General features: G+C 45.9%; 1 protein-coding gene across 1 annotated transcript in view; it reads left to right on the plus strand.

Moving 5' to 3' along the window:
- LOC310780027 (NLR family CARD domain-containing protein 3-like) overlaps positions 1 to 10,093 on the plus strand; it is a 35,197-nt gene extending 25,104 nt beyond the window's left edge. The window contains exons 4-9 of the mRNA XM_083640563.1: positions 91 to 1,897; positions 1,994 to 2,167; positions 2,333 to 2,506; positions 7,213 to 7,386; positions 7,569 to 7,615; positions 9,154 to 10,093. Coding sequence (XP_083496689.1) covers positions 91 to 1,897; positions 1,994 to 2,167; positions 2,333 to 2,506; positions 7,213 to 7,386; positions 7,569 to 7,615; positions 9,154 to 9,680 — 2,903 coding nt within the window. The 3' untranslated portion in view covers positions 9,681 to 10,093. The remainder of the gene's footprint in view (positions 1 to 90; positions 1,898 to 1,993; positions 2,168 to 2,332; positions 2,507 to 7,212; positions 7,387 to 7,568; positions 7,616 to 9,153) is intronic.
- The last annotated feature ends 4,550 nt before the right edge of the window (positions 10,094 to 14,643 follow it).

Below are 14,643 nucleotides of genomic sequence, written 5' to 3' on the forward strand. Positions count from 1 at the left end.
GACACATTTACCAGGAAATATTGACATTTCTCACATTTAATATAATATCAAATACATTGATGTTACAGTATTTGTTGTTTGTCCATTCAGAGACTCTTGCTCATCGGTGCGAACGTGAACTCAAATCTGATCTGAAGGAGAAGTTTCAGTCTCTGTTTGAAGGGATTGCTAAAGCAGGAAACCCAACACTTCTGAATCAGATCTATACAGAGCATTACCTCACAGAGGGAGGGAGTGGAGAGGTCAATGATGAACATGAGGTCAGACAGATTGAAGCAGCATCCAGGAAACCAGCAAGACCAGAAACACCAATCAAATCTGAAGACATCTTCAAACCCTTACCTGGAAGAGACAAACCAACCAGAACATTGATGACAATGGGAGTGGCTGGCATTGGGAAAACAGTCTTAACACAGAAGTTCACTCTGGACTGGGCTGAAGACAAAGCAAACCACGGTATACAGTTCATATTTCCATTCACTTTCAGAGAGCTGAATCTGCTGAAAGAGAAAAAGTTCAGCTTGGTGGAACTTCTTCATCGCTTCTTTCCTGAGACCAAAGAATTAGGAATCTGCAGGTTTGACAAGTTCCAGGTTGTGTTCATCTTTGATGGTCTGGATGAATGCCGACTTCCTCTAGACTTCCAGAACAACGCAATCCTGACTGATGTTACAGAGTCAACCTCATTGGATGTGCTGCTGACAAACCTCCTCAAGGGGAACATCCTTCCCACTGCTCACATCTGGATAACCACACGACCTGCAGCAGCCAATCAGATCCCTCCTGAATATGTTGACCTGGTGACAGAGGCGAGAGGCTTCACTGACCCACAGAAGGACGAGTACTTCAGGAAGAGATTCAGAGTTGAGGAGCAGGCCAGCAGAATCATCTCCCACATCAAGACTTCACGAAGCCTCCACATCATGTGCCACATCCCAGTCTTCTGTTGGATCACTGCTACAGTTCTGGACCATGTGTTGAGGACCAGTGAGAAAGGAGACCTGCCCAAGACCCTGACTGAGATGTACAGCCACTTCCTGGTGGTTCAGTCCAAACTGCAGTCTGTCAAGTATCATGGCAGAGCTGAGACAGATCCACTCTCGAATACAGAGAACAGGCAGATGATCCTGTCTCTGGGAAAACTGGCTTTTGAGCAGCTGGAGGAAGGCAACCTGATCTTCTATGAAAATGACCTGACAAAGTGTGGCATTGATATCAGAGCAGCCTCAGTGTACTCAGGAGTTTTCACACAGATCTTTAAAGAGGAGTGTGGGTTGTACCAGGACAAGGTCTTCTGCTTTGTCCATCTGACCATTCAAGAGTTCCTGGCTGCTGTTCATGTCACCATCTCATTCATCAACACTGGTGTCAATCTGCTGTCAGAAACACAATCAACATCCCGGCGGCCGACAAAACTAACAGACTTCTACAAGAGTGCTGTGGACAAGGCCTTACAGAGTCCAAATGGACACATGGACGTTTTTCTCCGCTTCCTCCTGGGTCTTTCGCTGCAGACCAATCAGAGTCTCCTACAAGGCCTGCTGACACATACAGGAAGTAGCCCACAAACCAAGCAGGAAACAGCAAAACAACAGGAAACTACAAACCTGTACATCAAGAAGATGATCAGGGAGAATCCCTTTCCAGAGAGAAGCATAAATCTGTTCCACTGTCTGAATGAGCTGAATGACCATTCTCTAGTGGAGGAGATCCAAGAGCACCTGAGATCAGGAAGACTCTCGACAAACAGAGTATCCCCTGATCAGTGGTCAGCTCTGGTCTTCATCTTACTGACATCAGAAGAAAAGCTGGATGTGTTTGACCTGAAGAAATACTCTGCTTCAGAGGGGGCTCTTCTGGGGCTGCTGCCAGTGGTCAAAGCCTCCAATATAGCGCTGTAAGTGCTTTCATAACTGCCTGGATATATTTGATTATATTAAAATGTAATCACACAGATTTCTTTAAAACTTGTTCAACACTAATTCTTCCTCAGGCTGAGTGGCTGTCAGCTGTCAGAGAGGGGCTGTGCAGCTCTGGCGTCAGTTCTCAGATCACAGTCGTCTAGTCTGAGAGAGATCGACCTGAGTAACAATGATCTGGAGGATTTAGAAGTAAAGCTGCTCGCTGCTGGACTTGATAGTCCACAGTGTAGACTGGAGACTCTCAGGTAAGAACAGGATATGATGCTTTTGTGCAACAATATGTTGTGACTATAATGCTGTATGCTGTTTATGATGGATTTGTGCTTTTTAGGTTTTCTCATCTTTTTGTATTTTTTTCTACATTCGTCAAACAAGACAAACAAGTAAAACAGTGCTATATGTTTTGTCAGGTTAAATCAAAACAAGCTCACAGAGAAATGCTGTATGGAGTTGTCATCAGGACTCAGCTCCCAATCCTCTAGTCTGAGAGAGCTGGACCTGAGTAACAATAACCTGGGGGATTCAGGAATGAAGCTGCTCTCCGCTGGACTGGAGAATCCACACTGTAGACTGGAGACTCTCAGGTCAGTATCCCTCAATCTGTTCAACAGACAACCATTTACATTCTGCTTTACATACAGGTTACTATCAGCAGAGAAACACAGAGTTTTTTCTGTGCATGTAATGTCCATGTAATCCATTTAATGTAATTTGTTTCATGTAATTAAAATTGTGATTAGGGTTGCAGAAAAAGAAGGGATGCCCCCCCCCTTCCTGCCCCTTAGCAAGGGACGCGCTCCTCGGGGGCCACGGCCACCACGGGCCCGAGGGTGGGCTGGGGCGCCATTGGTAGTAAATGATAACTTAGATTGTTCCAAGAAAGCATTTAGATCAGGGGTACTCAATTAGAATTCATAGAGGTCCAGTTGGAGAACATTTCCTCAAGCAAAGGTCGGGAACATTTTAACGTAGCTTGCGTTATGATTCAGTGCCATTGAACTTAGGCTACTTCAATGATTGCAGTAGCCTAATGGTACAATGTATGGAATGTAGTCAACGACTGACTGTTAAATCAAAATAAACATCAACAATGTTTATTTACAGTTTTCATATTTAACTGGATTCATTATAAATAACTAGCCTACACTAATAATAAATACATGTTCTTTTCTCATTTCAAGTAAAATAATGGCTGCATTTAAAAATAACATACAACAGAGTGCTTTGGAAAAATGTGCATCTTAAAAGTGCTTTAATTTTAGAAAAATAAGTTGCCCCTTTTCTTCCTTTTGTTAACTCCATTTCACATTTTAACAGTCTCAGCCAACAAACCTCCACCTTTTCTCTTTAGAGAAGTGAGCTCCCTATCTGTCTGTCTGTCCCCTCTGTCTGTCTGTCTGTCTGTCTGTCTGTCTGTCTCTATCTATCTGTCTGTCTGTCTGTCTGTCTGTCTGTCTGTCTGTCTGTCTGTCTATCGATCATTCACAATGCAAACTTCACATGCCATTGGACATGTGTGAGTGCGCCCTCAGTCTGGATTTGAGTGTGTGTGTGTTTTCTCATGTTAGTTCACATGAGACATACTCCCTATATATTTTTAGGCAGCATTGTCCAGGTAGGAACTGACAAGTTTTACTGTCACTGCTTTCCTTGTATTCTGACTTTATAGTCATGAGCTATATGGGTTCAAGCATTGAAAACATTAAGTGATGTTTCCCTGGTTAATGCCTAGGATTAACGTTATAATCTGAAAATGATCATGTTTTACAGTGCCCCCCCCCCCCCCACAAAAAATATCGAAAAATATGTCATGATACCTTGCATCCAAATGTGCTGTTGCTGTGTCCTCTGTATTACTATTTGCAAGATCCTCAATTTCAAAGTCACTTTCTCTCCAAATAATGATATTATCATCATCATCATTGTTTACTTGTCTGTTGTCTAAAGCCACAGTTTAGAAAAGTAGCTATGCTATGTGATACTGTGATATTGGGCTAGGACGGTTTTAGGAGTCAAGTTGACAGAGAAAATGTATACAAAAAGAAATATATTGCAGTGGGCAGCAAAGATCATGTTCAACACTCATCGATCAAAGAGAGACTGCAAAAATGCTGGAAGCAGGAGGGGCTGGTAGTCATCTTTTTTACGTGGTGTTGATGCCAAACAGTTTTGCTCTTTCTCTATAACTGTAAGACACATAGACATTACACACATACAAGTGAAACAACACAACCAAAGCCAACACAAACAGGAAAGGCAAAACAATTTGCAAAAGTGTAGAGCACACCTGAAATAAAGTATTGGCTTTGTACTTGCAAAGGCTATATTGCACTTGGTTATAACAATACCTTCGCTGTCTCCACTGCTTGGACTTACTGAAAAACTTGCAATTTGACTGGGACTCATCTCAAAGACTTGGACGGCACGGTGGCTCAGTGGTTAGTACTGTTGCCTCACAGCAAGAAGGTCCCGGGTTCGAACCCCGGCCTGTCCCAGGTCCTTTCTGTGTGGAGTTTGCATGTTCTCCCCGTGTTTGTGTGGGTTTTCTCCGGGTGCTCCGGTTTCCTCCCACCACCTAAAGACATGTATGTTAGGGTTAATACTCCTCTCAGTGCCCCTGACCAAGGCACTGGCAAAAAGAACTGGAGTTGGGGCGCTGCACTGTGGCTACCCACTGCTCCTAGTTCTAGGAAGGTTCCTAGTAGACGATGGGTCAAATGCAGAGGATGAATTTCCCCATGGGGATAAATAAAGGATAACTTAACTTAACTTGAACTTACAAAAAATACTTGTGAGCACCTCTTTTGTGTTTGTGAGCACACACACAGACACACACACACACACACACACACACACACAGACAAACAAACGGGGGAGAGGCTGGAGCGTGAAAATAACTGGTAGCGTGGGTCTGGCATAGCCTGCCTGGATATAACGTTACCTGGTTTCGTTACCCTGCAAATGAGTGGATCTAAAGCTAGTTTGTAAGAACTGCTGCAGGAGCACAACGTCTGTGAGCAGAATGAGATAGCTAGCTACTCGTGCTCTGTTCTGGGGTTGCGTGGCTTCGGCTCGTTGCTTACGTGAGGCTAAAACAGGCTAACAGTTAGCCACAGACATGTTCACTACCTTATTTTTGCGGTGTTATCTAACTGGCTTTGTTTACGCTAGATATTAAGATTACACAGGTGACTTGCTGCTCTGCCATTGTTGTTAGCGAACAACAATACCACAAGTTGGCAGATATCGGTTAATAGCGTACCTGTCCAAGAGGAATAGAGCAAGCTCCTGGTTGATCTTCAGCCCCCGAAGCTCTCGCCATCTAGAAAAGCCTCACCGATGTTCACCCTCGTTGGATCTTTCTTTTTTATTCAGGGCTTTCCATTTCTCTCTCTTCTCCTCCACGGGCTGCTTTGAGGGGGAGGCATTGACAATTTGCCAACAACAGCGGCCATACTCGACACCTCTTCTGCGACTGCGTACAGTACGTGCTCGGTGCTCGTCCCCGAGCGAGTAGCAGAACACCTTTCACTCACCTTGTGTGCGGTTACGTTCTACCTACAACTCTAAGCCCTGATTGGTCGCTTTGGCCCAGACCCGCAAAGTTTCTAACTGCTGTTATGTAGGGCGGCTAGGGCCTGGTGACGCTGTTATGTAAAGGGGAAGGCGCTCACAGACACGCGTTTGTTGATCTAACCCATCAATATTGTTAGTGACATGCAATAGTCAAAATGTGCTATTTCAACCAAAATTATAATATAATAATGCCTACTACAGCTTTAACTTCTCCCTTCCTACCAAAGAACAGTGGACGGGTGACAGCTGACGGTCGAGTTGGAACTCCAGGCAGCCTGTCTTCGCTCAAGCAGCGGAGAAGTGTTTTTGTTATTCCTTAAAGCTATCCGCTAGCCTCCGGCTAGCCGCTTGTGTTGAGGGGCCGCTAGCCATTCTCCATGTGGTTTGTCTTAGCTCGGCCTGCCTTTGGCTTATATGCTAGCTGCTAGTTAGCTTAGCTTCAGAGTGGAGGACACGCGCGTAGCTAAGCTATCACTTGAGGGGCGCTAGCTTAGCCCCCTCTTTGTCAGGCGGACTCTGCTAGCTTAGCTGTTAGCCACGCTCTTGGCCGCTTACACTGTGTTGGGCTGCTTAGCATCCTGCCTTAGCTTGTGTTTAGCCAAGTTATGGATCTGGCAGAGGAGACGCTACAGCTATGCGCCAAGTGTGGTGCTGGCTTGGAGCCATGATTGCCATGATGCCAGTGCCGTCTGCTTAGGTGCCAGCCTGCCAGGCATGCGGCGCGGTCACTGGGCGGATCCCACCGTTTGCGTCTGCTGTACCGTGTTTACCGCTACCACTCGCCGTTATCCTGAGGAAAGGCTACACGCTGCAGTTTGCGTGTCCTTTCGACGGGATGCCCGTTTCCGAAGTGGACGAGAGCTCCATCGCCATTTTGCGGGAGGAGGTTTCCACTATCTGACCAAGGGGGCGGTACACCCAGTCCCAGAGGCAGAGAGGCACTCGGCGTACTACCACAGGAACTTCGCCATGCCCAAAAAGGACGGATCCATGTGCCCCATTTTGGACCTGAGGGCTCTGAACATGACGCTGAGGAAGTTGCGCTTCCGCATGCTTACTCTCCCCACCTCTTCAACGCGATCAGGCCGTGGGACTACTTTACTTGCGTCGATTTGAAGGACGCGTTCTTTCATATCCCCGTATTGGAGAGGCACAGGAAATATCTCATGTTCATTTTCCTGGGAATAGCGAGTTCTGCGTCCTGCCCTTTGGCCTGTCCTTGAGCCTGCGGATGCTCACCGTCTGATATGCATTTGTCTACCTCGATGGTATACTTATAGTGGCAGACTCGAGGGCCCTTGCCGTTGCGCACACCAGGGCGGTGATGGACCACTTGCAGGGGTTCCTGATAAACTGGCAAAAGAGCTGTCTCGTCCCATGGGCAGGTTACAACCTTCCTGGGACTGGAGTTGAGCTCTCTGTCCACCTCTCCGTGGAAAGGCAGAGGTGTGTTCTGGCGACAGCCGAGGCCCTGCACCGGAGGCGCACGTTCAGTCCGACCGAGTAGTATCTGGGAATGTTCAGGAATTCCCTGCATGTTTAGAAATTGCTATTATGTTGCATGGAACATGAGTGGAACAAACTATTAGGCTTCGGTTCTTATCAATCTAAGCTTTCACCTGGTGTGTGTGTGTGTGTGTGTGTGTGTGTGTGTGTGTGTGTGTGTGTGTGTGTGTCTGTGTGCATGCACGCATGCTCACGTGCACTCGTGCAGGCTGTCAGGCTGTCTGCTCACAGAGGAAGGCTGTGTTTCTCTGGCCTCAGCTCTGAGCTCCAACCCCTACCATCTGAGAGAGCTGGACCTGAGCTACAATCATCCAGGAGCCTCAGGAGTGAAGCTGCTCTCTGCTGGACTGGATGACCCACACTGGAGACTGGAGTCTCTCAGGTATGGAGATGGAGCATCTGCTAGAAGGCTGAGGGTCACACATTTTCTCTGTCACACTGAGAAGCTGTGAAGAGGTTAATATTTCATGGTGGCTATGAGTGATGAGCGAAAGTCCATCATAGGGAAGGTTATATTTCTATCATCAAATAGAATATTCTGGTCTGACTTTGTTTCCTCCACAGTGTGGACCATGGTGGAGTCCAGTGGTTAAAACCAGGTGTGAGGAAGTGTAAGTGTGTATTAAGTTTGATTCATGAAAACAATGCTAAGATTTGACTATTTACATGTTAATTAATACATATTAAAATCCCTCTACACAGCAGTTTTACTTCGTTTCGAACGAAGTAAAACTGAGAGGCAGTGTGGAAGCAAGCCCTGAGAGGCAGCGTGGCCCCCGAGCCCAGCCCGGCGGGGAGCAACGTGGCCTGAGCGAGGGCTCGGGCCTACGGTGGGCATGCCACTGGCAGGCATCTCCCCACGAACGGCAGCGGCCCGGTGGCGGCGTGCCTACATGAGGAGTGCGCCACACTTGTGACAGTAGTGTGGATACGCCAAAGCGCACTCGGCATGCTCCGGCCCCAGACAGAACATGCACAGGTCATGCGAGTCCTCCGTAGCCATCTCAGCACGGCATCGGCTGCACTGATGGAATGGTGCGTTTGCATCCATAGCTCGGGGAGGCGGGTCCGTGGACACAGCCTGACTAGCAAGGACAAAGTAAAAAAGCTGCGAACGATTCGGCTAACAATAGAGCCTAGCGAAGCAGGCTAACAAGCTACGGTGCAGAGCAACAGTACAAGCTAGCGCTAAGCAGGCAAGTCGCTAAGCTAGCTAAAGACACGACCCCAGCCGGGACCTAGCCACAAGCCTGGCTAGCAAGAGAGAGACTACCGAGCTGGAAGTTAAAGAACGAGAAAAAATCCTTAGCTTTCGTAGTATGTCCCGCCGCTCCAGGCGAAGAGGGCCGGGTCGACAATGTCTCAATGGGTTGCTGGACAAAAGCAGAGTGATGATCTGGGCAATATGGCGCGGACGTGACATGGTGGTCATGGGGCGGAGCGGGTGGCCACGTCATAAGCCAGATGCCATGATGCCTTCAGGCACAATGGATGGTTTTATAGGGGTCAATTTTGAGAAAATAGACATGTTCCCGTTGGTGCGCTGCAGGGAGCAGCTTGGCATAGTGTGAGATTCCTCGTTCTCACTCGTAAAACCTGGCTTGTAGGACAACCCCAACGTTTACAGTATCTATTAATTCAAGTCCTATTGTGAATCGGGCATCTGGGTAGTGTAACGGTAGATTCCCTGCCTACCAACATGAGGGTCGCAGGTTCCCACCCTGTGTTACCTTCGGCTTTGTCGGGCATCCATACAGGCAAGCCTGGTCGGTCGGGGCGCTGGTCAGATCGGAAGGGAACTGGTGGGAATAGTGTGATCCTCCCACGTGCTACATCCTGCCGGTGAAGCTCCCCACTGTCAGGTGAGATGAAGTGGCTGGCAACATGTGCATGTGTTGGAGGAAGCATGGTGCTAGTCTACGGCTCTCCCTAGATCGGCAGAGGGTGGAGCAGCGACCGGGGCAGCGGAGGGAAAATCGGGTTTAATAATAAAAACTGTGAATATACTGTCTGTGAATGAAGATGATGGCTGATATGTCATCATGAAACTGTTAAGAAATTAAAGGTCAACGTGTTAATAAATCAAAAAATAATAAACAGCTCTATTAGGGGAAAAAGTTGATCTATTTTGTCTTATTCTCTCCATCAGATGCCTGTGAACTCACACTGGAGCCAAACACGGCACACAGAAATCTTGTCCTGTCTGATGACAACAGAAAGGTGACGTGGGTGAGAGAGGAGCAGCCATACCCTGATCACGCAGAGAGATTTGACTACTGGTTGCAGCTGTTGTGTAGAAATGGTCTGACTGGTCGCTGTTACTGGGAGCTCAAGACAAAAGGAATGGTTTCTATAGGAGTAACTTACAGAGGAATCAGTAGGAGAGGAGTGGGTGAAGTCTGTGGCCTTGGAAAGAATGAAAAGTCTTGGAGTCTGTACTGCTCTGGTGATGGTTACACTGCCTGGCACAATAACACATCAGTATCCACAGGAATATCCTCCTCTGACAGAGTAGCAGTGTATCTGGACTGGCCTGCTGGCTCTCTGTCCTTCTACACAGTTTCCTCTGACACACTGATCCACATCCACACGTTCCACTCCACTTTCAATGAACCACTCTACCCTGGGTTTAGGTTTATGTTTACGTGTGGTTCCTCAGTGTCTATTGTCAGATAGAGGTAGAGAGAAACATTCACACTGCTAACCAAACTCAGCTGCTGAATTTATGCATTCACAGGATCACACAGACAACAGGCAAACCATCTAGATAGATAGATAGATAGATAGATAGATAGATAGATAGATAGATCGATCAATTGATCCCCTTATATTGTCGCTATAAGGATCTGATATTATCAATAAATGATTACCTGGGTGACAAATGTACTCCACTTTAAATAGTTCCATTTGTAAAAAAAAAAAAAAAAAAAACTCTGGGCCCTATCTTGGTACAGGCACCAAGACTATGACTTCTACGTGACGTCCCTGTTTTTTAAGTTAAAACAGCCCCGAAATATGGTGGGGATGCAATTCTCGGCGGGGGTGCAGAACTGGGCACGGCACCTGCCGCAGGCGGAAATTGGAGGCGTGCCAAGTCATCTCTGCGCCCAAAATGACAGCACAAATGGGATTTGGGCGGTCTTAAGCGCCAGAATTATTCACAGGTGTGGCCAGGCAATGCCTGGGCGTTACATCAATCAAACTAATCAGATTCCCGTCTCGCAATCACTGATGACATCGAATCCAGGGCAAGACGGAACAACTTCATTTATGGGGTGAAAGAAGGAGCGGAGAAGAACGATATGATTGACTTCATAACCAATTTGATGTGCGCTTCACTTGAACTACCAGTGGAGATGGATCTATGCGTAGAGAGGGCGCACCACTCGCTGACCAAAGGACACTGAGCCTCCAAGATCCATTATCATTAGGTTTTCCGACTACAGAATCAAAGACGAGATACTTCGAAAAGCCTGGAAGAAGCGAGGAGTGACGTATCAGGGACAGAAGGTCTTCTTTGATCAGGATTATATGGCACGTACAGAAGGCAAGCTGGTACGCAAGGAAATAAAACAACTAAAAGAAAAAAACATGAAGGCCCAATCACCATTCCCTGCCCAGTTGAGGATTCACCTCAGTGTCTGGCAGTCTGGCACGAAGACTTTCAAGACCCTCGCAGATGAGGCCCCCATCCTTAAAGGGATGGGTATACAGGTTAAAGTGGATGATCGGGAGGAACTCCAGAAGGAACTGTTGCGCAATCCTTGGGGCATAGCAGAAACATCAAATGCAGCAGGCGCATCAATGATGACGAACACGGACTTGTGGGCTTTTGTTTGTGGTGGTAAATAACAGACAACACTGGGATATAAGTAAAGTGAAAAGGAACGGTTTAATGACACTGGACGCAAACCAGGCTTGTTTTGTTTCTCTGAGATTGCTGTCTGTGTTATAACAAAAGTTAAATTTGGCTGGATCATACGAAGAAAAAGAAAGGGAAAACGGGTTTCCCTACAGAGACAGAAGGGTTGGTTTAATTTAAGTTAGTTTAAAGGCAAATCTAATCACAACAAGTTTGCTGTTATGTGTGTCTCCCCAGAGAGACTAGTCACAACTGTCCGTCTTTCTTTTGTTTGGGGGGGGAGTCCATTTTTCGCTTAGTTTATTGATTTTCCTTTTCTCCCATTTCTTCACATCACGTTTGATGTTTGTTTCTATGATTCTCACAGACATGCAATCGTGTTACATATTACTGATGCTGTACAGGTGCATTGTATTGAAATTGAGGTTTGGGATGAGAACAAGATGGAAGGACAACATTAACACCTCTGTCTTATATGAATAACTTGATCATAGCCACATATAATGTCCATGGGCTGAATCATCCTATTAAAAGGAAAAAATATATAGTCAGTTATAGAAACAATTATACTGTAACAGTTATGACCTGTTAGTGAAGCTTCTCCCATGCGAGTGAACAGGGACTGACTCCATGTATCGCCGACAGAAGCAGTCAGCACTTGGAAGCACTGCAGCACAAACTACAAAGTTTTGCCCAACTGTAATAAATGATGTGTAAATCATTTACAAGTCACTTATAAAGCTTTATGTATCCCCTAATCTAAAGTGTAAACAACTCATCACACATAAATGTGTGGCATATTATTTGTAGATCTTCCTCAATGGTTACAAATGATTTGTACATGTATACAAATTATTTATAAAGCTTTCTGTATCCCCTAATCTAAAGTGTAAACAATTCATCACTCATAAATGTGTTACATATAATCTGTAGATCTTCCTCACCTGTTACAAATGATTAATATATGTATACAAGTCATTGATGAGGCTTTCTTTATCCCCTAATCTAAAGTGTAAACAATTTATCACTCATAAATGTGTTACATATAATCTGTAGATCTTCCTCACCTGTTACAAATTATTTATTTATTTATTATTATTATAAAGTAGAAAATGTTTATTGCAACAGTATAAAACCAGTGAATACCACTTGCTGTGCAAACTTTTGTGCAATATGTTTCACCATCTACTGTACAAAACTGTAAACTGTGACAGCAGAAAATGTGTACTTATTATTTAACGCCTTATAAAATAAATATACAGTAGAAAACATTTATTTGAACAGTTAATAAAATGTTAACTTGCTGTGTAAACCTTTGTGCAATTTTTTTTACCGTCTACTGTACAAAACTGTAAACTGTGACAGCAGAACAATGTAATAAAATAAAATAGATTCACATTCTTAATTTAACAAAACAATAAAACACAATTAAACAAAAGTATGACTTAAAGAGGACATGAAACATTTGATCATGATTCATGAACTCATATGAACATTTCACCTTTTTGTCTACTAGGTCACTGCTAGATTATGTCACTAGGTTGATTGTACAGTAGCCTACAGTACGGCCTAGTTAAAGGATGGCTTTACCGGTTTTCAACCAGATTTGCATCCTTACAATGTCAGTAGTATGAGTAGATGGGCAGCCTTTACCTCCCCTCAGTAAACCCTCTTGGCTTCCCTTTTCATTCCCATTCACGATGCGCCGCTGTGACGCGTTTTACGTCACGACCGGGTCAGAGCGGTGCATTATACATGCGGAAGGGTTGTAGATTAGAACTACAACTCTTTTGTGTGTGTGCCCGCCTCCATGGGCAAAGAGGGCAGCGTCACAACTCCGAAATCAAAACACTCCGTCAGCCATCTTTTCTGCCCGCATCGACTGCTAGCTAACTTAGCTACCTTAGCTGCTAAAGCAAAGCTACTATGACTGAACCATGGCTGAAGGAAATATTCCTGATGAAATTGAAGAGTTTGATATGGATGAAGACAATTTCCAAAGTGTGCTAATAAACTCTGACATTCAGGGCTACTTATATGAGCCAGAATACAGTGCAGAGGAATTGCGCCGTATGGAAGAAGAAGAGGCAGTTGAGCAGGCCGCAGGAGACGAACCAGAGCCCGGCCCCGAGCTCTGCTGCAGCGAGTTTCACAGAGGCCAATTTCTTCTTGAAGAAGTCGCTGAGGAAGGAGAGGGACTCCTCTCTGAAGAGTAATGTGCTCTATGCCCTGGAACCTGAGGGAGGAGATGGGGTGTGAGTGGTTATCGAAATGACAAGCTATTGGATAGTTGACATCTTGGCGTCTTATGGAACTTTTGTGTTCACTGATCCTTCTCCTCCTCCTTGGATATGTTATATTGGTTACCTTAGATGTGGAAAGCCTTTATACGAACATATCTCATGAGAGAGGACTAGATGCTCTAGGCTTTTACCTCATAGTCATCGCCTGTACTAACTCCCCCTTCTGCCCCTTCACGTCCATGGCACGCTACATCAAGCTCAGACCTCAGACTGGCCCCTCGGCTCCCCTGTTCCTCATCACACCCCGTCACCACATGACAAGATCCTGGTTCATCCTGCACCGCAAGCGGACGCTCCAGAAATGAAACCTCCCGACAATAAATACTCTAGCCACTCCTTCAGGATCGGAGCGGCCACCTCGGCTGCCGTGCAAGGAGTGTCCTCCGCCTCCCTCCAGCAAATGGGCCGCTGGTCTTCATCAGCATTCTCCGCCTACATCCGCCTGGAGCAGGCGGCCATACTGGCGTCCCAAAAATCCCTCCTCCCTTAATTGGTGAGCATGGCAATGAACAGTGTCCCGATACTTCCATGTCAAAATGTCTTGTTGGTGGTGGCTCCCCGAAAGCACAGCACCATGTAAGGCACCGTAAGTCGCCCCGATTCAAACACAAAGTTAAATCGGGGCGGTTCAAAATTTCACCGGCTCAAATTTCTCAATTCCATCCTTTTGGGGGGGAGAGAGAGGAAGAAGAGCGAAAAGCGAAGCCCAGTCAGGGTCAGTTGGGAGGCGCCAAGTTGGGGGCCAAGGAGGCCAAGTTGGGAAGCGCCGAGTTACATCGTTAATGTACCAAGGTCGAAGGCCAGGCCGAGTTGGGAAGCGCCAGCCGCAAATCGCTGTAAGTCGCTAAAGGTCGAAGGCCAGAAAAGTACAGTCAAATTATTGGTGCCCACAGGTCAAAAGCAAGGCCAAACCAGGAAGCTCCAGCAGCGAGTCGTTGCTGTAAGACGCCTAGTCAAAGTAAGGCAAGTGACAGACCGATCTCAATTAACCTCCGGTAATCGGATCTTCTTTTTGGGGATCCCCTATCCTAGCCTATGCAGATGCCCTCCTCTCGCCTCAAGAGGAGCGCCACTGTCCAATGGAGTCATGCGCCAAAGTATTTGCCATGCATGCCTATTGCTAAATAAAGTTTGTTAAATCCTACCAACTGGCCTCTCATGATTGAAATAGTTTGATGCGGTTTCCCGGCCGCGTGTAACGTATGCGCTATATGGAATCACAATCAGAATGATTAGAACAGCTGTTTAGATAATCACATTTCTACAAAACCATGGAGTGCTATACCTTATTCTGTTCATAAGAAGGAGGGCTTTCCACTACAAGTAAGCAGAAATATATGAAAGCCTGAGAATGAAAAATAAGTAGTAATTCAATTAGTTACAAACCAGTTCAATCTCTTTGGTCTGACACATGACATCTCCGTTCTCCATCTACTCTCTAAAACTTCCCTGTGCTCCATAAGAGTAATACACA

Source organism: Poromitra crassiceps, assembly GCF_964638095.1.
Source record: "Poromitra crassiceps genome assembly, chromosome: 7".
Lineage (NCBI taxonomy): Eukaryota > Metazoa > Chordata > Actinopteri > Beryciformes > Melamphaidae > Poromitra > Poromitra crassiceps.